The 23,736-nt window shown below is 40.1% G+C and overlaps 1 protein-coding gene across 2 annotated transcripts in view; it reads left to right on the top strand.

The window, feature by feature from the left end:
• The window catches only part of TBC1D8 (TBC1 domain family member 8), a 49,364-nt gene that overhangs the window by 11,561 nt on the left and 14,067 nt on the right, over positions 1–23,736 (top strand). Inside the window, exons 2-9 of one of the 2 annotated variants that reach the window (XM_030469553.1) lie at positions 1,836–1,946; positions 6,225–6,343; positions 8,613–8,841; positions 12,499–12,739; positions 19,687–19,894; positions 21,135–21,329; positions 22,511–22,693; positions 23,224–23,374. In XM_030469553.1, the coding sequence (XP_030325413.1) occupies positions 1,836–1,946; positions 6,225–6,343; positions 8,613–8,841; positions 12,499–12,739; positions 19,687–19,894; positions 21,135–21,329; positions 22,511–22,693; positions 23,224–23,374 (1,437 nt within the window). Of the gene's footprint in view, positions 1–1,835; positions 1,992–6,224; positions 6,344–8,612; positions 8,842–12,498; positions 12,740–19,686; positions 19,895–21,134; positions 21,330–22,510; positions 22,694–23,223; positions 23,375–23,736 lie in introns of both variants that reach the window. The other variant, XM_030469552.1, reaches the window with a different exon arrangement.

Here is a 23,736-nt window from a genome sequence, read left to right as displayed (position 1 = left end):
TCTTAGTTCTGGCTCCTCTTTGTTATCCTGAGTTTTTATTTTAGCTAAAGAAGTAAAAACAAAATTTTGCAGTAACTTCTGTGCTTTCATGTTTGTTTGTTTATTTTTTTCTTTCATGATTCTGAAAAAAAATTATTTCACAAATCAGATTTGGTTTAGCTTTCTCCTGGAATTTTGGTAGTGTTTACTGTTAGTTGACTTTTTTCCCTTGGCTTTCATGAAATGAAAAAAATCTGTCTCCTAGATCTACATCAGGAGAAATCACACAGAGCACTGCATGAGTTTCTTCTTTCTCTCTGGAAAGGTCTCATTTTACTGTTTCCATTGATCATTTAGGTGATGGACTGGAGAATGCAGTTACGAAAACTGCAAGGGCTGGCAAAATTTTGGGGAGATGTGAATAGTTCTTTTTATGTTGGGTTGATAGTGAAGGAACAAAACCACATCAGGTTGGAAAAACATGCAAAGGAAAATCATCAGAATGCAGGAAAGTTCCTTCTAGGTGCTCTGGTGGCTTAAGCATATATGATAAAGCCATTCCTTGCTGTCTGCCATCCTTCTGCATAGAGGGTATTTTCTCTGCACAACATACAATATAGAGGAATTAGTTATAAAGCTACTTCTGGATTGCTATTTGCGGTTAACATAAATCAGTTCTGAGTTACTTCAATATGCCAGATTGCAGATCACTGCACTTGAATAACTTCTTCATGTGTAGCTTGGTTCTGCCTGATGGGAGGAGGTAACAGTAAGGTTTCCAGGCTGTAAAGATATTTTAGGGGGAACAGCAGTTGCTCCATCTCTCTAAAATGAGTTTGCTTGTATTTACATCAAGTGCTGATTTACAGTGGGATGCTGCTGCAAGACTTCTGGGATGCTTTGGTGTGTACACAAGATAGAGGAGGTGATTTTCCACTCTTCTTACATCTAAGACCTTACTGGTAGTGAGCATTATGTCGTGTTTGGAGTGGCATGCTTAAATATCAGCTTGGAAGATTCCAGTTTAAGCTCAAGAACAGTTGGAGAAATTTGACCTATAAAGATGAGATGACTGGGGGTTCTTAAAGAAAAAGCAGTCATTAGAAGGTGAGCAACTATAATGATACTTTTTCAATACGTCAAGCATTAACGTAAAAAAATGCTTGTGGCCAATAACTCTCTTCTGTTCAAATGAGCAGGATTAATTTCCAGTAACAAAGATGAAGATTGTGGTGGTTGGCTTGCTTGTTTGTTTGTTTGTTTTCTGTAAGAATCCTTAATGAAAATAGTGGAAGAGGCTTGCCAGGGAAGTTGTTGCATCTTGATTGTGGGAGGATTTGAAGAACAGGTTAGACAAACACCACTCATGGTATAGGTGTATTTATCCAGCTTCAGAGCGGGGCTAGAATGGTAACTTCTCAAGGTGCCCTCAGGTCTTTCCATTTCAATTCTGTGATTATATACATATACATGAGGCAAAACAGGAAACTCCAAAGAAATCCATGCTCTTCTGATCTCCTAATCTGGTTTGCTGTTCACATTTTAAGCATTTGTTCATTGCAGCCTAAAGGAGGGGAAGAATATTTATTTTATATATATATAATATATAATATATAATATATAATATATAATATATAATATATAATATATAGTAATCATATTAGAATTATTATTATTATTTGTTAGTAATTTTAATTATCACATCATCATCATCATCATAATTATTATTAGTATTATATTTATTATATTTATTATTATGTTCTGTTTTAATTTTACAGCTTCAGGTGTGAAAAGGCATGCAGGCTACGGAAGTGAAAGTTGCCCCTAATTCCCTTTTCCCTCCTTGTTCTTTGCAGGTCGCTTGGTCGGTGCCCTGGATGCTGTGTTAGACTCTAACGCACGTGTTGCTCCCTTTCGAATATTACTCCAAGTCCCAGGCTCACAGGTTTACTCTGCCATTGCATGTGGTGAGTTATTGAACGGATCAGAAGTTTACTGGGCCATAGCTATTGGTGAGTCACATGCAAAAAAACCCGAACCGGTTCTGAGCATGATCAGTGTCTGCATGTCCAGGAAGCTGAAGGTAACCACAGCTAGTGGTGTGCGTGTGGAAAGCTATTGCCTATAGCTTGTTTAACAACCATATTAACCTCTGGTTAAAATCCCAGGTAGGAATTATGGAAGTGTTAACTAGGAGCATTAAGTTTCTGTAGAAAGCTTGTTTAGCTAAAGGTGTTCTATGTTAATTTTCTGTCCCTTGCGAAGAGAGATGTCCATATCCATTTCTGTCCCTACAGCAGTAGTATCTTGCACTTAGTATGGGCTTTTTCCAGTCTAGTTTTTTGCTTGCTTACTATGAAAAGTCTTACCAAGGACATGTATAAGGAAATATGACTGGAACATTTGGAAGTTCCTACATGATTTAGGAGGTAAAGTTGTCAGGGGCGAATGTGTAATTGCCTGTTCTGTTGTGCAGTGATCCCTTTCACAGAGTTTCTGCAACCTCTGAAGGACAATCTCATCTTTGGGAAAGTGATATTGATGTGAATTGCAGTAACCTGGCCATGGCACTCTAAAGGCCTTCCGAATGCACTTGTTCAATTCATCCTCTTCTTGCTTAGACAGTCTCCAGGAGTGTTCTCTGTCCTTTTCCTCCAGTCTATAAAATCCTGGCATTGACATTTACAGCAGGTTTTCATTTGGGAATGGTTCAAAGCTATGGCAGGAGAGGTTCAGAAGTTTCTGACTTGAGAAGGATATCAGACACTGGAGCAGGCTTCCTGGGGGGGCGATCAGTGTCCCAAGCCTGTCTGTGTAAGAGGTTTTTGGATGACACCCTTAATAACACACTTCAACTTGACCAGCCCTGAAGTGGTCAAGCTCTGTTGGACTAGATCATCATTGTAGGTCCCTTCCCACTGGACTGTTCTGTTCTGTTCTATACTCTCCTTTCTTGTATGGATCAAGCCATGAAATAGCCACTAGATGTGTTGACATGTTGTTGATGGTGTTTGGCACAGTTGCCTTGTGAAGGGAAGGTGCAATCTGAATGTTCATCCCCTTCCTTTGCACAGCCTCATTCAGCATTTCTTCCTTGGCTCAGAAGAGACCTCTCTGCTTGTTCCTCATTAGAACTGGGAATTTTTCCCTGTGCCAGATGTGTCTTAAGAAGCTTGCATAAAGTCTGTGCTGTTTTTGTTGTTGCTAGGTTTTCCTTGGTTTCCAATTGCTCTGTGCTTTATATCCGTATCTCTGTCCTTTTTATACTTAAATAATGCCATCTCATGGAGAAATATAAGAGCTTCATGCTGTTACAGTCTTCTCATAAAGCCAGGTAGCTTTCACTGGAAAAGCAAGCCCAGTTTTGCTATTGTGGGCAACATTTGAGTGTGAGTAATAACTCTTTCTGGGGCTGATCCTTGCCCTAGTCATGCCAATTCCTACAATTTTTTGGGTTTTGCTTTGTTTGTTTTTTGTGTTTTATTAATCTTTTAAAGAAACTGCAAATAAAACACTGGAGTGGTTGGAATGGTTAAGGATTTTTCTGTGATAAACTTACTGGATTAATGTTTTTCAGAATTCTTGTTGGCTCCTCTGAATGGATGCTGAGCCCTGAGAAAATGAAATTTATACTTACAGAGTGGAAAGCAGAGGTCTCTGTTTTGTATGCTGTGTGTGTAGGACAGGCAGTTTCCAGAGCTGCATGGAAATTAAGAGCCATGGTAGCAGAAGTTGTTTCTGAATAATATCTCTGCTGTGAAACCCTGATGTGTGTGTCCAGGGGAGAGCTGGCAATAGGAGTCAGAGGAACAGCATCACCCAACCCTTTCCCTAAAAAGCTGGAGAATTTTCCCTGCACAGAAGTGTCTGTTGCTGCTTGCCCAGCTCTGCTTCCTACAAACATGGCATTAAGAGTTTTGTTACTGGGTTTGGAAGGAGCAGCAAGTCAAATTAAGGTTCTGGCTGTATAGCAAGGAAAAGAAGCAGCACACAGGAGCTCCTTCCCATCTCCTGGTGGAGCTTCATTAGGGATAATCATTAGTCAGTTAATTAAAATGACATTTTTAAAATTGTACGTTGGCAATTCCAGGAGCTGTAGGCTTAAATTATAATATATGTGTGAGGGTCATATCTGTGTTACAGACTTTTGCATGTCTCCAAGGGCTGATAGGAAGCCTGAGCCCTGCGCAGTGTGGCTATTCTGGCAGAGGTGTTTTAATCTAGGTGATTAATTATGTTACACCAGTATGGGGAGAAAAAAAAACAACCTAGCCTTAGGACTGGTGCAGAGCCACTTAAGACATCCCTGAAAGAAGGCTTGTGGGAAAAACAGAAACTGAAGTCTCAATTAAGTGAAGTAGCTTTTGGGAGAAGGGAGAGCAAAAGGGTTTGGTGAGAAGTGGGTTTAAAGAAGAGATTGTGAGGAGTGAGGCTGTGGTTACACTACGTATACATTTGGTACAGGCACATAAAGAAGGTGGTTAAAAGGTGGAATAAAATGCTGTGCATAGCATCCACACAGGAAGAGGAGTAAGGAAGGAATGGGCAGTGCTTGGGTCACATCACAGAACAACTTTATGCTCTGAAGTGGAAACTGGAGATAAAGAAGGGAATTGAAAACCTGAGGAGTTGGCCTGACCAAATGAAAGGGGTGAAGAGATCTTTCAGTGCTGGAGCAGAATCCCTGAGATTCTCCAGGTATCTGGAGATACCTGAAGAAAGGCAGGAGGGATTGCAGCAGTCCCAGTGGGAGATGGCCACTGCCAGAGCAGAGCAGTCTGGGAGGTGAGGATGCTGCTGTCAAAGGCATCTTGCTCACAGCTTATTTCACAAGAAGCAGCCCACCAGCTCTCTCATGAAATTGGTGTCTTTTAGGTTGCTCAAAAATAAAAACTCAAGGCAGTATTTGCTGGTGCAGCCATTTCAGTGTAAAATGACTGCATTTGTGGTGTTTTTAACCATCGATGTAATTTTTTTCCTTTACCTAAAGGGCATTAAAGTGTCTCTTCTTTCATGTTATTTATTTATTTATTTATTTATTTATTTTAATTCAACCTTGATTAATGCAAGACCTTCCTATCAAGGAATTTAAAGCTTGGAAAGTTTCCCTGAAACAGAGCGAAGTGGAAAATTCGTAACTAAATTTATCATATTTTTTTTTGTTGTGAGGCAAGATGATGCATTTCTGATGCATGCACAAATCAAATCTTCAGATAATGGGTCTTCTGTTTGAGGTTAATTTTATTATCATAGTCATCTGTGATTTGTGTGTCTCTTACATCCAGCTATTTCTCTGCTTTCTTCCATTAGCAAGACACTAAGAAAAGTAACTTTTGCTGATTTTGTATTTTTACCTACAACATGTAGTCACTGACCAGTAAGATCTGGAGGGGCTAAATTTCCCCCTGATTGTCTTGTGTGTTGCCTGTCTTGCTCTGACTTTTCTGTCATTGTGTGATGCAGAGGCAGCTCAGTTTTGAGCAGGAACAGCCAAAACAAGTAGGTGGTGACTGAAATACTATTTAGTTAGTGTGAACACATTACATTTAAAACAACAACAGCAAATCCCTTAAATCCTTCGAGGAGGAGACCCTAAAGGTTTGTAAATCTGTGTTTATGAAAGATTTTCTGTTTACCATATTGCTTCCCCAAACAACAGAAGTGTGCTCTTATAGACCCTTTAGGTGTTGCAGAACCACAAAGTCTTTTATTTTTAGGTACTTTAATTGTTACAGAGTGCTTTTCAAATAGGATGGAGATTACACCCATCCTCTGAAAGGGTGCACATGTGTTGGGATGTGTGTGTGTGTGTATGCATGAGCATATGAGGGAGGGAGAAAGGAAGATCAGAGACATAAATCAAAGAACAGGACATAAATCAAAGATTTCCAGTGGCTGCTTAAAGATTGTCATGTCAAAATAAGGTACAGTCTAGCAGCACAGGATGAAGTTTTGCTGGTTGTACTGCTTTGACTTTTAGTGCAGCATTTGCTGGCTGAGAGCTTTTGAGAAGATAAAACTAAAAGCACTAAAACTAATTCTCTGAAACAATGAGGTTTCTGTTTTGTTTTTTTTTTCTAACTATACTGCTGCAAACTAGACCTTTTTGACCTGTTTGCTACCAATAATTTTGAGGTTAATAGTTCAGTTTCTCAAATGAATTTATGAAATAGTGTGTTGTCATTTCCTTCCTTTGAGTTTTATTTTGCAGGATGAGTTTCATACATTACTTTTTGCTTTGATAGGTGCCACTGCAGAGGAGATAAACCAGCATTGGGAATGGCTGGAACAAAACTTACTTCATACTTTGTCTGTGTTTGACAATAAAGAAGATATTGTTAATTTTGTCAAAGGGAAAGTAAAGGTAAGGAAATTGTCTTACTTTCACCCTTCCCTGCCTGATAACACATGGTTTATTATAAATAGTGACATGAAGTTGTTGACATTCCTCTTTGGTTTTGTCCATCTAAACATTACTTACTGGGGTTTTTTCGTGTGGCACTTTCAGCTGATGTGGCCAGCATCTGTGCATCTCTACTCAAATTTCCTTGGAAACATCTCAGAACCAAAGTATCTGTATCCCACCTGTCCCTTTCTAGCTTCACTGTTCCTCTCTTCCCTGTGATTGTGCAGCTGAGCTTTCTTCAGCATCTGCTTTCAGTTCCTCTGCCTCTCCAAAATGTTAGATACTTTCAGAATGATAGAATGGTGAGGGTTGGAAGGGACCTTTAGGATCATCTAGATCCAACCTTTCTGACTTGGGCAGTGACACACCTTCCACTAGACCAGGTTGCTCAAGGCCCCATCCAACCTGGCCTTGAACACTGCCAGGGAGGGGACATTCAGAACTTCTCTTAGCAACCTGTGCCAGTGTCTTACCACCCTCATAATAAAGAATTTCCTCCTAAATACTCCCTCTTTTGAGTTTTAAGCCATTTTCTCTGGCCCTCTTGCTACACACCCATGCAAAAAGCCCTACTCCAGCTTTCTTGTAGGTCCCCTTCAGATATTGGAAGGTTGCTATGAGGTTATCTTGGAGCCTCCTCCTCTCCAAGCTGAACAGCCCCAATTTCCTCAGCCTGGCTTCATGGGGGAGGTGCTCCAGCCCTATGATCATTTTTGTGGTCCTCCTCTGGACAGGCTTAAGAAGCTCTATGTCTTTCTTATGCTGAGGATTCCAGAACTGAACAGAGCTCCAGGTAAAGCTCTCGCTGTGAGCAGGGTTTTCCTTCTTACATCTTAGCTTTTCCTCCTTTCTTCATTTCTCCACCTATTTCCCATGTTTTTCCTAGCTTTATACCATCATCCTGCCCACTTCCTCTCGATGGAGCTCAGACGTGTCCATGGGTGATACAGCCACAGTTCCTGGACCTGCTGGCAGCTCACCTTGTGCAATGTCACCTGCGTTGTAAAGATCATGGCACAGAAACTACCCATGGTTTTGCAGGGTGAGAGTGTTGGCCGGGCACTGCAGTGGTGCTGCTGGCTGCCTGCAGGGTTGCAGATAATAGCATCCCTTTGGATGGCTAAAGAACTGTGAAAGTAGGGGAATTTGGAGACTGGTGACCAAATAATAATAGTAATGTCAGGTGTGACTGAGCTTGGAAAGCTTGGTGCCCTGTACTCTGTTCTAGTAAAATCCATGTTCCAAGGGGAGCTTGGCGATGGCTGGCAGGGCTGTGGGTTTGCTGGTGGCTACTCTGCCTCAGGTTGAGCTGCAAGCTTCTCCTTGCTGACTTTTGGTGCTTTTCCCCCCACACCCCTTTTTGGGGAATTTGTGGGAACCTAATGTTTTTGGTGAGTTTTAACCCTGCTGCTGTTATCACAGTGGGCTGTGAAGTTGGGGAAGAAGAAAACAGGGAAGCAAACTGCAAATTTTAATTTTTTTCCTTCTTTCTTAACCCACTTTGTCTTAGGGCACTGAAAGTCTGGAATGCAATTAATCTCTCTTGAATACACTGTGGCAGCCTGTTACCGAGCACACCACATGCTTAAAAGTCTTCAGGCTTCATTAGTTAATGTTAAGCCCAGGTCTTGGATCCTACAAAAATCCTGTAGATTTTTGGCATGTTAGGACCACTTGGTAATTTTGAATTATACAAGGTGCTGTAACATACAGATTTGTCTGAATGGTGCTATGCATACTTAACTTGGTTTTTGTAATATTGTTACTGAAATTTTCAACACTTGATTGTATTTGCATAGATGTTCTTGAAACCACTTTTTGAGATGGTTCAAAACATTTTACAAGTTATTGACATATCTCACTGCATTGCCTCTTTACAGGAAAAGGGAGCTGGTCAATATACACAATTTGTTACTCTGCGTTTGCTGTGTGCACGCTAAGTAACAGAAATCATAAGGCATAGTGAAACTGTTAATATATGGTTCTGCCAGACTCATTGAAAATATAATAACCAAAAGGCCCCAAAGTCTTGTTTTGGAGGCATTTGAAATGGTACAAGAGATGTAAACACTGCAGAAATGTCTTCATTTGTGAAAACTGCAAATCAACTTGAATTCTTTGTAAGAAAGGGCTGTGTTACTAAAATTCGAATGGGCAGCTTGTAGGGACTTGCTTGAATGTGAATGCCATAGCTTCATCCTGATACATTATCTCGTTATGGACTCAGGCACTGATTGCAGAGGAAACGAGCAGCAAGCTCGCCGAGCAGGAGGAAGATCCTGAGAAGTTCCGAGAAGCCCTGGTGAAATTTGAATCCAGATTTAATTTTCCTGAAGCTGAGAAGCTGATCACCTATTACTCCTGTTGCTGCTGGAAAGGAAAAGTTCCTCGGCAAGGCTGGCTTTATTTGAGCATCAATCATCTCTGTTTTTATTCCTTCTTCCTGGGCAAAGAATGTAAGTGTAAATGGGTAAGAAATGTAATGCTAGGCAGAGATAAAAATATAACCATTTTTAAAAACAAGAATAGCTAGGGTTGTTATGAAAAGCCTGGCTTTCCTCTGAACTATAGTTTCTGAGTTTTTTGTTTTTCATCTGAACGATTCTGTTTAGTCGAGTTTTTATTTCAGCCTTTATGTTAATATTTTATTATTAATCTGGTAATAAAAATGAAACTATAAGAGCATGCAGACACAACTGTGTTTTATTTGTTTGGGTTTTTTTTTCTTACCATGGTGAAACAGGCTTAAAATGTAACAGACCTTATACAGATTTTGAAGTAGAGACTTTTAGTGCCAACAAAGGCTGAGGAAGGGACAGGTCCCTCTCACTGGTGGTGAAGCATCATGAACGCTGCTGGGTGGCAGGACCAGGGGTGGTGGGGCCAGGGATGCATGAGGGATGCTGTTTCCAGATACCTGCCTGGAAATAGCCCAAAAAACGTAATAGGGCTGTGCCCTGAAGAATCAGGTGAATATTTGGAGTTTTTAAGGGAAAAAACCAAGAATTTAAGGATTTCTTTGTGTTTCAGAATAGTAGTGCAGGAAGGTCATGAGAAGTTTGTCCTGGGGCTTTTAGACATTCTGATGGTGTGCATAATAAGTGTCTAGAACAAATGTACATTTTAAAGAAGTGAGCCATATGACTTTGATCATGGTGCTTCTCTGCAGATGAAGTGGTGTGTGGTTATTAAAACCTGTCAGAATAGATATTAGAACATTAATGTAGCCATTTAAACTTCATATCATTTCTCTGTTGGATAAGATTGTTTATGAACTGATGGCATGTAAAGTCTTGTTTATCCTGCTCCAACTTCAGCAAGCATAGTAATATAAACCTATACTGCTGTAAATATAGCAAGAATTGTCAGCTATAAGAATTAGGAAAACTTCACCATTTAATGTCTGGGTTTAATATTGGCGTGGCTAGTCAAATAAAACTATAGAATTTAAAATGAAATACATTCATGTAAAAAATAAGACAGTAGTAGGTAACTTGTGAGACATAAAATATACAAAGATATTATTCCTGTTGTTTCAGGCCAGTTATTTTGTCATATCTGCAAGAAGTGGCAGGGTTAGAATTAAAATGCTTGTAAGTTGGTTATTGATTATAAAAACAAAAATTGGGTTTTGCTGGAAAGGCTAGAATTGAGTCTCTTGATACCTACACTGGATACCTGAGCTCTTGTTTAATATCCTGGTTTTCTGTTTAGTATCAAGTAATATCCTTGTCAAGTATTTCTTCTTGCTATCATTGCTGGCTTTCTCTCATTAAATCTGAGATATCCAGTCTGCCAAAGCACACAAACCAAAAAGAATACTTATTGATAGATAATGGGGGAAGGAGGGAGAGGGAAAAATCCTTCATGTTGTTCCAAAAGTTTTGCTTATGTAATACCACAGATTTTTAAATGATATGGGAAGTACAGCATCATGCTGTAATATTTAAGAAGAAATCACATCTTGTCTCTTTTAATAATAATTCATTATGAAAATTCAGAAAACCCCAAGCAACTACATGTTTGCAGCATTTCGTTTTGACTGTGGATGGAAAATAGACTGCTCATTTGCTGTTGCAGTTAGTTGCATTGCCTTTGTGTTCCCATGCATTTGCATTGAAAAGTGAAATAAAACCTGAAGTTTCTTTTGGTTAAACAAAACTTCTGTAGCTGGTTGAGAAGTATTATATGTTGAAGTCCTTTCTACCCTCCCCACCTCTTATTCTGATAAAAAAGATTGCTTGAGTTTCAAAGCTAGTATTTTGTCACATTTATGAAATACTTTTATTGCTCTGGGTAATCCAGATTTACTGTCATTCTGCTTGTTATTGTTGGAGAAGGTGATGCTGTTTTTATGTAGAACGAGTCATTATTTGTCTTTTTTTTTTCAGCTAGTAATCACAAATTAAATATGTTTGAATCTGGTAGAGAAAATATTGCTAAGAAATCATATTTATTGTGTTCTTCAATACAGCACAAGCGATAAGCCCCAATATACTAGTTGCAATCAAAAGTAGTTCTTATATATATTTTAACTCTGTAAAAAATCCCTTCAAAGTCTTAGACTGAAATCTCATTATAAGCAAAGTGTTAGGTGTTCTACTTCTGGCAAGAATGTCCCCTTCCCCTTGCTTTGTTTTGTGTTGAAATGACCTGGAATGCAACACTGGATCTCATAAGGTTATCTTGCATCTTACACGAGCATAAACTCCACAGAGCACTTTTTCCATCACAGGTCCCCTTTTATCTAAGCCTTGAAGTATTTGCAGCATTTCAGAGGCTTAGAAGATTGGATTTGTTGAAAAGATGTGCCAGGGTTTCTTCACATTTTTAAACTATACTTGTGCTTTTCTACAACTTTGAGGACTTTCTATCTTTCATCAGAAGTTTGGGCCCCTTACAGTCCCAACCAACACTGCAGAGGCTGTGTGATCCCAACCTGCCTGAACAATAGTGCTATTGCTGTCGTGCTGCTTCATCTTTCTTACCTTGGCTGTGCCCCTACAGATGATTTTTATGGCCATTCGCAGCAGTTTGTGTGTGTTGACGCAGCTGTGCTTATTTAAGTAAGAAAAAATGTAATCTGCAAATAAACTTGACAGCTGTGGTTCATGTGTTACAGAGAACTTGCTGAGGGTAGCTCCTTAGGTAATTAATGATCATGGATAAGTGTCCTATATATATGACAATGTTTGTTATTACTGACTTTTTATTGCTTTATTGGCATCAAGAGACCAGCTGGGGATGTTAGGGGGGTGTAGTCTTGATGTTATTGGCACAGAAAGTCCTGGGAAGCTTCCAACAGTTGTTAAGTAGAAATTTAATCTGTTTTACAGTCCTTTCTAGCCTAATTTCTACCCAGAGATTCCTGTGACAGAGGCAAATAACATCATTCAGTCATTATCTATAATAAGCCAGTTCTGTTTACCGTTTCTTTTTATATGATTGTGCAGTGTTTAAGTATAGAGAACAGTGTCCTATACTTTTTCTTCTTACAGAGAAGAAAACAAGTTTGACTACAGTCATGTTTAGGGCTAGATTTGCCTGTGTGGATTTTTTTTTTTCCTTTTTGAACACCCTGTTTGTTTATAGTAACAACTAAACTTTCTAAAAATGTCCATGTGCCAAAGCTTCCTTTTGTATGGGAGTTAGCTGTATTTTGGAAGTAGAAGTACTGTGCATGTAACTGGGTTTTCACTTTCTTACAGTTTTATTCCTGGGAGACTACAAAGCCTTTCCCTGTTTGCTTCCTACTCTTGAAATGAGCTGTTTCTTCTGGCAGTAACGAAGCAGGCAGTAGAAATGGCTCGTAAAGGAGCACAGTGTAGAACTGGTGTTCTGCAGAGATAGGGTGGCCCAGTCCATCACTTCTTATGAAAACAGATAAAATTTTGAGGGAGAGTTGCTGAAAAAGACTGTCTTGTGGAGCAGGGGAGAATGAATGAAGAGGGAAGGCAGGCATTTTAGGTTTTTGCCTGGTCTTTGTAGAAGTGGGTCTCTCTCATCTTCAGTTGTTTGCATTTCATTCTGAATTTGCTTATTTCACAAATCTGGAAAATGTAAGCAGAGCTTCCAATCCTACTTTTTTTTTTTCTTCTTTCCTCCAATGGCAGTGAAACTGATAATTCCTTGGGTTGAGGTCCAGAAGTTGGAAAGAACCTCCAATGTCTTCATGACCGATACAGTCCGTGTCACCACTCCCAATAAAGAGCGTGACTTCTCCACCTTCCTCAACATCACTGAGGCTTTCAGGATCATGGAGCAACTGGCAGATGTGACACTCAGAAGGCTACTGGATAATGAGATCTTTGAGCTGGATCCAGGCCTACAGGATCCTACTCAGATTACCAAAAGGTAAAAAGCTAAATTATCTTCCCCTCTTGCAAGCAGAGATTCAGTGGTGGGCTTCATGGTTTGCTTTGTTATTTGAGCATGGTTTCAAAGGTTGACTTGACTGGGTAAAAAGGAGATCTTTATGGTGTATCAAATAAGTAAATTTTGACATGTGTTCAAAATACTTTTTTTCTGTTTTATATTCTTCCCTTAAACATCACTCTGGGTTTTTATTCATTTATTTTAAAGGTGTCATCCTCTGTAGAAGAGTAGATTGTAGCAAGGGTTATTTTCCATCTTCCTTGAAGAGCTACATTGTTTTGTTTGTAATTTTGGTAATGTGTAGGCTTTTCTAGTGCCATCAATTCTGTAGAACTACTACTTTTGATCATATCTAAACCATGGAATTTCCCACTAGTGTGATTGCAACTTAGCAAACAGCTATAGAACTTAAAAACCCACAGGCAGTTGCAGCGGTTCCAGTATGGTAGTGTCAGCTCTACCCTGTGCATCCCCAAAATACATCTTCATGTTCTTTTCTACAGGAATGCATTGGGCTCTCAGGGGCAAAGTTGATAACTATTTCTCTGCTGGTAGCACAACCCACAGCTTTGTGTTGTAATTGTTTCTGTGGGAAAGGGGAAGGGAAAGGGCACAGAAAAATTTTGGGTGAGTAGGATGGGATAACCTAAGCTGGAATTTGCCTGGGGCATCAAGTTTAAAGTGCTCATTTAAAATACTTATTTTCTGGGGCGAGTGGAGTGCCTATAGCCTCCTGAATCAGACCTTTTCCTGCTCTTCCTTCCTTTTGCTCTGCCAGAAATATAAAAGGAATGACCAAGGTGTTGCTTCCTGGCTAAAACCTAAGGAATGCCTCGTATCGTTTCCCACAGATACAAGCCCAGTGGCTGTTTGATTGTTTCTGAGGGGCACTATTGCAGTGATGTAATTGAGTTTAAAACAATAAAATGCACTTGGTGTGCAATTCTGTATGTACACATGGTGAGGAAAATCACTGACACCAGGATTTCATTTGTGATACCATCAAGGAATTAATTTGAGGTGAGACAGTAGTGAGCAGCCACAAACATCTTTGCAGGCCTTTTTTTTTCCATAGCCAGAGTTCCTTTAAACACAAGGATGTGTTATGTGTAACTGGATGTTGCTAGCATTGAGGCCTTTTGGCCCAGAGAAGACCTAACAAAAAATGGGGTGGAGATATTTTCAGCATCTACTGATTTTAACCCATCATTGTCACTTCCCAAAAGTCTTTGAATGTGGGGTATTGAATAGAAAACTGAATTAACTAAAAACTAAAGAAACTAAAAATCACAGCTGCAAAATAAAAGTATAAGGTTAGTAATATGCTATAGTAAGAAGGCTCCTAGGGAATCAGCCTGTATGTACCTTTTGGCATTTTTTAATAGTAGTATGTATTAGCACAGGAGTAACAGAAACTATCTACATATTTATTCAAACAGATTTTTTTTCCTTTTTTTTTCCTCCAAAGTTATAAAAAAAAAATATGAAAGATATGGGCATGGGCACAAGAGAAAGAAGGCTAAAAATATGTTTACTGGAGAGTTCGTGGGCAAGACATTCTTTAACCTGTGCTGATGAGCTGTAACTTGAGATGTCAGAAAGGAAAACATGGAAACATGTCAGATGCCAAAATCTCATTCCCACTGCATGAATTAGTAGTGGCTGGATAAGTCGCTGTTTTTGGTGCCCTTTGTCACACTTCAGCAACCACTTTGATGTAACATGATTAAGCAAGACTGTAGTTTGAATAGTGGATAAACTGGTTTTTAACGCTAACAAGTTTTGGGGCTTTGAACTTTTTTGGAGTTTAAAGTTTTTGTTGCTTTTTTTTTTTTGGAAGTCACTGTAGACAAGAACAGCTCTTTTTCAGATGATATTTTTCCCTAATAATTGTCTGCTAATTCTCATACATGATTTGGAAAGAAATAGTAATGTATCAAAATGAGAGCAATAATTCACACATCATTAGAACTATTCCAGCTGTGTCAAATTAATGAAGTTCCTGTAGATTTCTTTTGTTTGTTAGGCTTTCTTTAGCAAGAAGCTCATCTCAGTGTCTTGTATTTTTAAAACATGCATTCTTAATGTCATCATGGTCTGTATATTCTACATTCTGAAAACCAGAAATCTCTGCTGCTGTTCTCAAGACTCTTGGTGGCATCCTGATGAGCAGTGAGGAGTCAAGACTTGAAGAGGCTGTGGGATTAGATCCACAGTTTGTGACATAAATTTTATCATGGCCAGAGTCAAGTATACAAGTATATAAGTATACAAGTTTCCATGCTGCTTAATGAGAGGGTAAGAAACCATGCCTTGGGTACTGTGTTCAGTTTTGGGCCCCTCACTACACAAAGGATGCTGAGGCTCTGGAGTGTGTCCAGAGAAGTGCAGTGAAGCTAGTGAAGGGCTTGGAGCACAAATCTTACAAGGAGTGGCTGAGGGAACTGAGTTTGTGTAGTCTGGAGAAGAGGAGACTGAGGGGTGAACTTATTGCTCACTACAACAACCTGACAGAAAATTGTAGCAAGGTGGGGGTCCGTCTCTTTCTTACAAGTAACACACAACAGGACAGGAGGAGATGGTCTCAAGCTGTGATAGGAGAGGTTTATTTTGGATATGAGGAAAAATTACTTCACCAAAATGGTTGTTAGGCACTGGATCAGGCTGCCCAGGGAAGTGGTGGAGTCACCATCTCTGTAGGTATTTGGAAGATGTGTAAATGTGGTATTTAGGGACATGGTTTAGTGGTAGCTTGGTGGTGTGCTAAGTTAATGATTAAAGTTCATTGTCTTAAAGGTCTTTTCCAACCAAAATGATTCTGTGATTCTATAAGGCTTGAAACAATGGATTTACAAAGGAATCAATGGGAATTAAGTTAATTGTTATGAAAAGGAAAAATGAGGATGAGGTGTTTGAGAACTTCTTGTAGATGTATTCATATGCCATGCAATTTTGCTGTAACATATGGTAACTATTTTTTTCTTTTTTTTAGTGGGAAGGTCGCTAAATTCTCTGGTATGGTTTTTTTGTACTTATTTCCATCTCTTTCAGGATGTAAGAATATCCATTGCATTACTGCAATGTAATGAGGAAATTGACCAGAGCAGAACATGCGATTTAAAAGCTTTAGTGCTGGTGTTAGTAAGGTTTCAAAAGTATGATATGTTTCTTCAGGTTCTAACCCCCTCAGTTTCTTTTCTTCATGCCTAGCTGTGAATTGCCAATGAGGGTGGTTTTGCTTCATGTGAAGGCAAAGAGGGTTTTTAACACTAATCTAAGTGGTATGGAAACTGTTTGAAGTATCTTGAATCATAAATGTCACTTTGGTCCACATTAATTCTTTCAGAGAAGGAATCTGAGAATGCCATAAACCTTGAGCAACAAGGAGGATGTGACTAGAAACAATCTACTTTTACTGCATCTGCCTGGCAAAAGGCAGGGTTTGGATTATCTCTGTGTCACTTGTGACAGATGATTGCCCAACCTGTTTTCAAGGATTTCCAGTAACAGAAATACCAGGATCCATACCAGTCTTTCTCTGGACTACCAGTGAAAAGTCTTTCTGAAGTCTAACTTGAATCTTTCATGCTGCTTTTTTTAGTCTGTTACTTCTTGTCCAGCCCAGTACTATTGAAGAGATTAAATGTTCTCTCTTTAGAGCAACCATTTGTGTTTTTGTCCTGAAAAATCCATATTGGCTCTTCTCAGGTAACTTCTCCCATCTTGTTTAGGAAAAGCTTTTCTTGCCACGCAAGAAAATATAACAGTTCCTCTAATAAACAAGGCATACATCATTGGATGTGTCGTTTCCAAAATCTGTAACTTTCTGGGGTCTGAATATCAATAAAAGTCTTGTAATTGATCCCTAAAAGCAAGAGGTCAGCCAGTTTGTTTAGATTTTTAGATAGGTAGCAAGTGACTCAGCAGAGCTAAAATCTTACAGAGAAGAACATTTGACAGTGAGGACATAATCTTAAGTGCCCTGATACTTTTAGACATTGTATTGGTCCTATGTGTTATTTCCTTTAATTTAAAACACTTGGAAGGTAATGCAGAGGTCACACAAGAAACTATTGCAGTTTAGACTTGCCGTTCACTTTGAAGTGCTGGAGTTGGAGGCACTCCAGAATCCTGGAACATGCAAGTTGGGAACTGCGCTCAGAAAGAATTGCTGAGTTTTCTGAAAAGCAGGGAACAAGGCAGTTGCATCTTCTTGCCTTTCATTCTTCTGATGCATGTCTAAACACTCAATAAACATTGTTTATTGCGTAGTGAAACCATTCCTCTTTTTCTTAGGTACAGCTCAGTACGCTGTGTTGGCTTAAAAACCAAATCACCAGGGAAGTTGTTAAGCTAGAGAGAAAAAATTCAGAAGCAGTGAGCTGCAGGTAGAAAGGTTGAGCTTCTGTTGAGCACTGGAGGTATTGTGAAACTCAAAATGGAAGCTGTGGGGCCTGTGCCAGTTTCTGCATCTTTAACACATTTAAACAATTGCCTGTCTTGTTTTAGGAGCTAATTTTGTTTGTGGGTTGGTGTTTGGTTTTGTTTTTTTTGTTTTCTTTTTTAAGGTTTATAGGGCTTGTTTTTGGTTTTTCTTTTTGATTTTTTTTTAACCATCTCTAATTTTGTTTCGCTCTGTTTATTAAGGGAAGCAATTGCTTTAAGCACTAAAATTTGCCTGCCTACCAGGAAATATTTTCTCAGTGTGCCACTTTCTAATAACGCAGCTTGTTTGAGCCCACAGTGGTGGGTGCTGACAGCACTTGATCCCCGTGGTACTGTTTTTCTTGTCGGGATCCTTCCTGCCAGCAGGCTGCCCCTGTTTTGCTGCTCATCCCTAGGGCTGCAGCGCGGTCTCTGCGGTGGCCCTGTGTGTGACCCCCTGTGAGTCACAGGGGACAGGCACTTCCAGAGATGTTGGGGTTGGCAGCATTCCCCCCCGTACCGGGTGAGGGAGCTGGATGTAGTGCTCAGTGAATTTACTTAAGTTTCAGATACAGGAAATGTCATTCTTCAAAGCTTGTGGCTTCTTGTCTGAAGGGCCCCACACCTGGAGCCTGCAGCCCCAGGAGGTGCAGTAACATCCTGAAAACTCAGAAGCTGCAGGTTTTGGAGCATCAGAAAGAGTCATCTCTAACTGTCTAACAGGCAATCTCTGCCTCAACAGAGACCCAGCTCTTATGTATAATGCCTCTTCTCACAGAAAGGTGTAGAAATTTTCACAACCAAGTAGATGAAGGGAAGGTCTTACCTTCTCTGTACAATAGCAGGAGAGCAGAGCTCTACCCAGACCTGACTGCAGATGCTATCAGTAGCATTCATCTGTGCTGTGCAGAAATGGAAAATATTTTAGTGGTGAGTTAGCTAGGAGGCATATCCTGATCCAGCTTTGTCACAATAGCAGATCGCTGGGGGCACTTATCAGAGTTGCTCTCACTGTGGAATTTTAACTGAGCAAACTTCTTGTCTTCCTTCACAAAGACAGTTTCTCTTTGTTCTTTGTGAAAAAAACAGGAGATTATTTGTCTGTTTTCCTTGGATGATCTTATTAAAGAAGATAATGTTTGAGAAGGAAACAGCAGCTGAACACAGATCGAGCACATTCTGTCTTTTCTGTTGGTCACAGATACAGATCCACCCTTTTTGGGTCTCAGTTTGTTCTCAGTTGTCCCTCCTCCCTGTTTCACATAGCTTTAGTTTTCCCCACAGATTAAACTGAAATGAAAAAAAAAAAAAAAAGCCTACACAATTGATTTACTTACTGAAGCAGAGGCTTTGTCTGTCTCAGCTTAGGTTTGAATATCAGGGCTGGGGAATGGGGAAGATGTCTACAGAAGAGGAGGGTGCAGGAGGGAGCAGAGAGGGGATTTACAACACCAAGGTACCACTCCCTGTTGTGCTTCAGCCCACGCTTTGAATTCTTTCAGTGGAACAAAGTCAAGCTTGCTTTTTTTTTTTTTTTTTTTTTTTTTTTCCTAAGGTGAATCATGTTTGGAAAAATTCACTTGTAGTAAAGGAAACGATAAAATTTAAGCTGTAATGTTTCTGGAGCTGCTGTTGGTAAGCTAATAGGCATGGCCTGTTTACAATCTAACTGCATAGCTCTCTAGATTACTGCAGACTTCCTTGTTAAAAGCAGAAGAGAAAAAAAAGAATAATCCCCAAAGCCAAGTCTGCTTAATTCATTTAAAATTCTTCTCTCTACATAAATGTGGATAGGTGACTGGAAGGAAGCCAAGTCCACACTGAGTGTAGCTGATGCTGTTATTCCCAGCTGAGTCTGTAAGTGACCCAAAACTCTTCTGCGTTTTGCAACTGTTCTGAAGGTTCTCAGGGGCTGATACCTCTGCAAGTCAAGGATGGAACGATGTAAATGCCATCATCATTAACTCTTCTGTTACTGACCATTTTGGAAGCATTCATCAAGCAAATGCATAGTTTTTGGGTGCAGGTGCAAATCCCTAGGGTGATACTGGTAGTACTATAGGGAAGGGACACAGGAACATAAAGGTAATCTCTGTTGCTCAATGTATATGTTCATCATATTTAGTTATACCCTGGGCATTGAAATCTGTAACTCTTTGAAGCTGGAAAGTGGTACAACAGGCGTAGAAAATGCATGGTTAAATAATAATTAAACACCATCTCCCACCCAGCTGATTTAAATTAGTGTCCTTTTCTTTCCTGGTCACTACAGTAGTTGCTTTTGATCTTGTTATTAAACAAGCAAGTGTTGGTAATGATTCTTTTTTGCATTTTAAAGTTGGTCTTTTGTTGATCTGTTCACATAGGCAGTGAATATTGCTGTGCACGGTGCTTTAATTCTGTATTCCTTGCTCTTGGTGAGGCTAACAAGAAAACAAACCTTGCACTGGATGTCCTGGCTTTCGGGGTCTTGTGATTCGCTCTTACTGCTTTCTCTTAAGGGATCTTGAAGCCAGAGCACAGAATGAATTCTTTCGGGCCTTCTTCAGATTGCCCAGGAAGGAGAAGCTGCATGAAGTTGTAGACTGTTCTCTCTGGACGCCGTTTAGTCGCTGTCACACAGCGGGAAGGATGTATACTTCAGACAGTTATATCTGTTTTGCCAGCAAAGAAAATGGCTGCTGCAATGTTATCATCCCACTTAGAGAGGTAGAGTTGCTTGTTTGTTTGATTTCTAGTCCATTCCTGCCTTTTTCTGCCATCAGCATCCACTGTCACAACTTATCTGCAAACTGTTGTTTGATAGCAGGATGAAAGAGTGGGATGTTTCTGTGTATCATGCCTACAGGTTTGTTGTGAAGCTTGTTCTGGGACTCATTAGGATGCAAGTTCCTAAAAATCTGGGTGATTCAACATGATCCTGAAAGTGAAATATGGACAGGTAATACAGCAGGATAGAGCTGTTGGTCTAAGCCTTGGACAGTGCTCCCCTCCCAGCTTCACAAACACAGACCTCCAGCTTGATGTTGATGGAGGCTTCAGCTCGGACCTTTCCTAGCAATATAAAAGCCTCTTTGCCTTGCTGTGGGATTAACACTTAAAGGTGTTGAAGCTCCTTCCAAAGCTGTGGACACTTCACAGACCTGTAGGGCAGAGAAAAAGAGGATGGACATTCTGGAGGGATGAGCTGCCATCCCTCCAGATTTCCATGAAATCAAAGACTTGTTTAAATGGAACAGAGGATGCATGGGAAGGTGGTGGGAGTAGGAGAGAAGGAGGGTGCCAGCAAATGCTTGCTTGATCTGCTGTGGATACAAGTTTCTTATGGTCTTTTAATTAAAGCTTTCATTTCATTCTTGACTAATAACAGAGTAACTTTGAAATGTCCTAACTGTAGCAACTTATCTTCCACTGTTAAAGAAACAAAACCAACAAGAGAACAGTGTTCCATAGTTAATCAGAACCAACAAAACGACTGCTTTCTCCTGACCTCAGGAGTGTGCAAGTAAATTTTCTCCTCCATCCCCCAGAATCTGATCAATTGGATAATTTTCTAAAATTTATTTTAATCATTAGAGAGAAGTGAATGTGGAAAGGAGACCAGTTACTTGCTTAATGCAGAAGCACTAAGGTTGGACTTTCATCAGTCAGTTATTTCCCCTCAGTCCACTCTCCAAAAGCCAGCCCAAAAGTAATGCAATAAAAAGCATCTGGGTTGCTTTGTGGTTCCTGGTGTGAGCTTCTAAATAGACCTCAGGTAAGCTGATGATACCTCATAAGTTTCAGGTAGCAGGATGTATCTGGTCAGGGAAAGCCAGTATGAGTAACCATGTTTAAAGCATGTGTGTAAATGAATGCTGTGTTTGCATATTTTGGTACATGTAGAGTATTTGAAGATGTTTCTCTGGATGTGGAGCATAATGTGTTTTCTGTAATGTTTCTGGAAAAGGTAATCAGTATAGAGAAGATGGAGGACACAAGCCTTCTCCCTAATCCCATCATTGTTAGCATAAGGAGCAAGACAGCCTTTCAGTTCATTGAGCTGAAGGACCGGGATACTTTGGTGGAGAACCTGCTCCAGAGGCTAAAAGAAGTGAACTTCAGCAACCCAGTGCACTGTAACAACTTGCAAAATAACAACCAGGTATGGAGCTTCAAGCTTTGCTTTTATTATGAATTCAGTGTGTTTATCCACTGGTCCATTGTCCTGCCTTCCTCAGGGGGCTGATCTTGGACCAGTGATGTCTGATGCCTTCTTCAGTGACCTGTCTGATGGGATGGAGAGCACCCACAGAATGGTTGTGGTTGATGCAAAACTGGGAAGAGTAGGGAGTATGCTAGAGGACAGGGCTGCCCTTCCCAGGGATCTCAGTGAGCTGGTGGAATGGGCTGATAAGAGACCTCATGAAATTCAACAAAAGCAAATGTCAAGTCTGGCAGAGTGACCCCATGGGACAGAGTGGCTAGGAGCAGCCACGTGGAAAAGATGAGGGAATCATTGAGGACAACAGGTTGAGTTTGTAGGTCAGCCATGTGCTTTAAAAGTGAAGAGGATCAACAGTGTATGGGATTGTACTAGCAGGATTGTATCCAGCAGGTCAAGAGGTGTTACTATTTTCTTCTATTGGGCACTTCTGAGGCTGATCAGGAATACTGTGTCCAGTTTTAACTCTGTGCCAGCACATGAGAAAAACATTTACAAATTGGAGTAAATCTAGTGGAAGGCCACGAGCTGGTCAGGGGCTAGAGCACATTCTTCATGAGAAGAGACAGAAGGAGCAGGGCTTGTTCAGCTTGTTTTCCACTAGCTAATAGGGACTTAGAGAGAAGATGGAGCCAGACTCCTCTTGGAGGTGCCAGCTATGAGATGAGCAACATCAGTCACAAATTTCATCAAGGGAAAATCTAGTTAGGTAAAAAGAAAGATCTCCCCTTAAGGGTGGGCGGAGCTGGACCGTGTTGCTATTTAACTCAATGGGACAGAGTCCCCAGCAACCTGGTCTGAGTGCTCCTACTTTGAGCTGAGGACTGAAGAATATGGTCTTGTTCAACTCAAATTTCTCTGATTCTGTTTTTCAAATCCTAATTGAAGATGGAGGTTGTTTGGTAGTTTGTCATCAAGAACACTTAAAATTTACGAAGAGCTTCAGTTTTATAGTAACAACCCATTTTCTAACATATAAATGAATGATAATTTGAATAAAATCTTGAGTAAGGCCTTTTCTCCTGAAAGATGTGAAAAGTTTTGATGCATAAGGTAAAGGCTAACCCAACTCTGTATCTTGAAGACAGGTGGGGATTCAGTTCTTAACTTCTGTGTTGCAGAGCACTTCAGTCTTTGGATCCACCTGCATGCTCAGGGATGGTGAGCCTGAACATCTGGGAACAGAGGCTTCACAAAGCAAGGAGAAAAGTGAATGTGGAAAGGAGAGCAGTTACTTGCTTAATGCAGAAGCATTAAGGTCAGACTTTCATCAGACAGGAATGGCAGGCCTTGATTTTGGAAAGGTATGTAAAATTTAGGGGAAGTTGTGTTGTGAGAGGTGGGCTGTTTTTTCCTACCAGAAAAAAAAGAAAAAGGCAGATACTAATTTTTAGTAAAACAAACTCTGTATTGGTTGGAGAGGTTAGATATGAGATAGCAGCTTTTCTATTTTCTTGGAGTTCTGCCTTCGCCCTCCCTTCTATTTCTTTCTGGTGAATCTTAGCATAGTTTGGGTTGGAAGGGACCTTAAAGATCATCCATTTCCAAGCCCCCTGCATGAGCAGGGACACCTCCCACTATACCAGGTTGCTCAAAGCATCATCTAACCTGGCCTTGGGCCTTGAACCCTTCCAGGGACGGAGCATTTATAATTTTTCTCCCTGCCTGATTGTTCTGCTCTCCCCCTGTGTGGTGAATTCCACATGCAAAATAGCATAAGTTTTAGTCCTTAGAGCAAACCTCCCATATCCATTTCAATATATGAAATGTTTCCATTTACCAGTTCTCATATGAACCCAATTTCTTCTTTTAAAAGATGCCTTCTTGTTTCCAGTCTAGGGAGCAAATCAAAGAGAGTCTGTGGGATGACCATTTTGTAGAATATGGCAGAACCGTGTGCATGTTTCGTACCGAGAAGATCAGAAAACTTGTTGCAATGGGAATCCCTGAATCCTTAAGAGGCAAACTCTGGCTTCTCTTCTCAGGTGGGCAAGCTTAGAAATGTTGGCTGGAGCATCATTTGATTCTAACCATGGCAAAACATTTAGGCAAGAAATCTCCCAAGGGAAATGAAATGTCATTTACAAGGAGTGCATGCAGAAGAGAGATGATCACTACTGAACTCATAAGTGCGAGGAGGTACCTGGGCAGATGTGGAAAAAATTTTAGCTCTGGATGACATGACATGATGTGCAAAAGAATTGAAATGACGTCTACTTCATCTGAGTCATTTCAAGTTAACATCATGTTTCAAAAAACAATGTTCATCTTCAAGCAGCAATTAGATTGTAGCATAAATATTGGTTTAACCCTAGACAAATCAAATTATTGCAAAATAATGACATCT

This window comes from Calypte anna, chromosome 1 (genome assembly GCF_003957555.1).
Source record: "Calypte anna isolate BGI_N300 chromosome 1, bCalAnn1_v1.p, whole genome shotgun sequence".
Classification (NCBI taxonomy): domain Eukaryota; kingdom Metazoa; phylum Chordata; class Aves; order Apodiformes; family Trochilidae; genus Calypte; species Calypte anna.
This window is presented reverse-complemented; position numbering and strand designations above follow the sequence as displayed.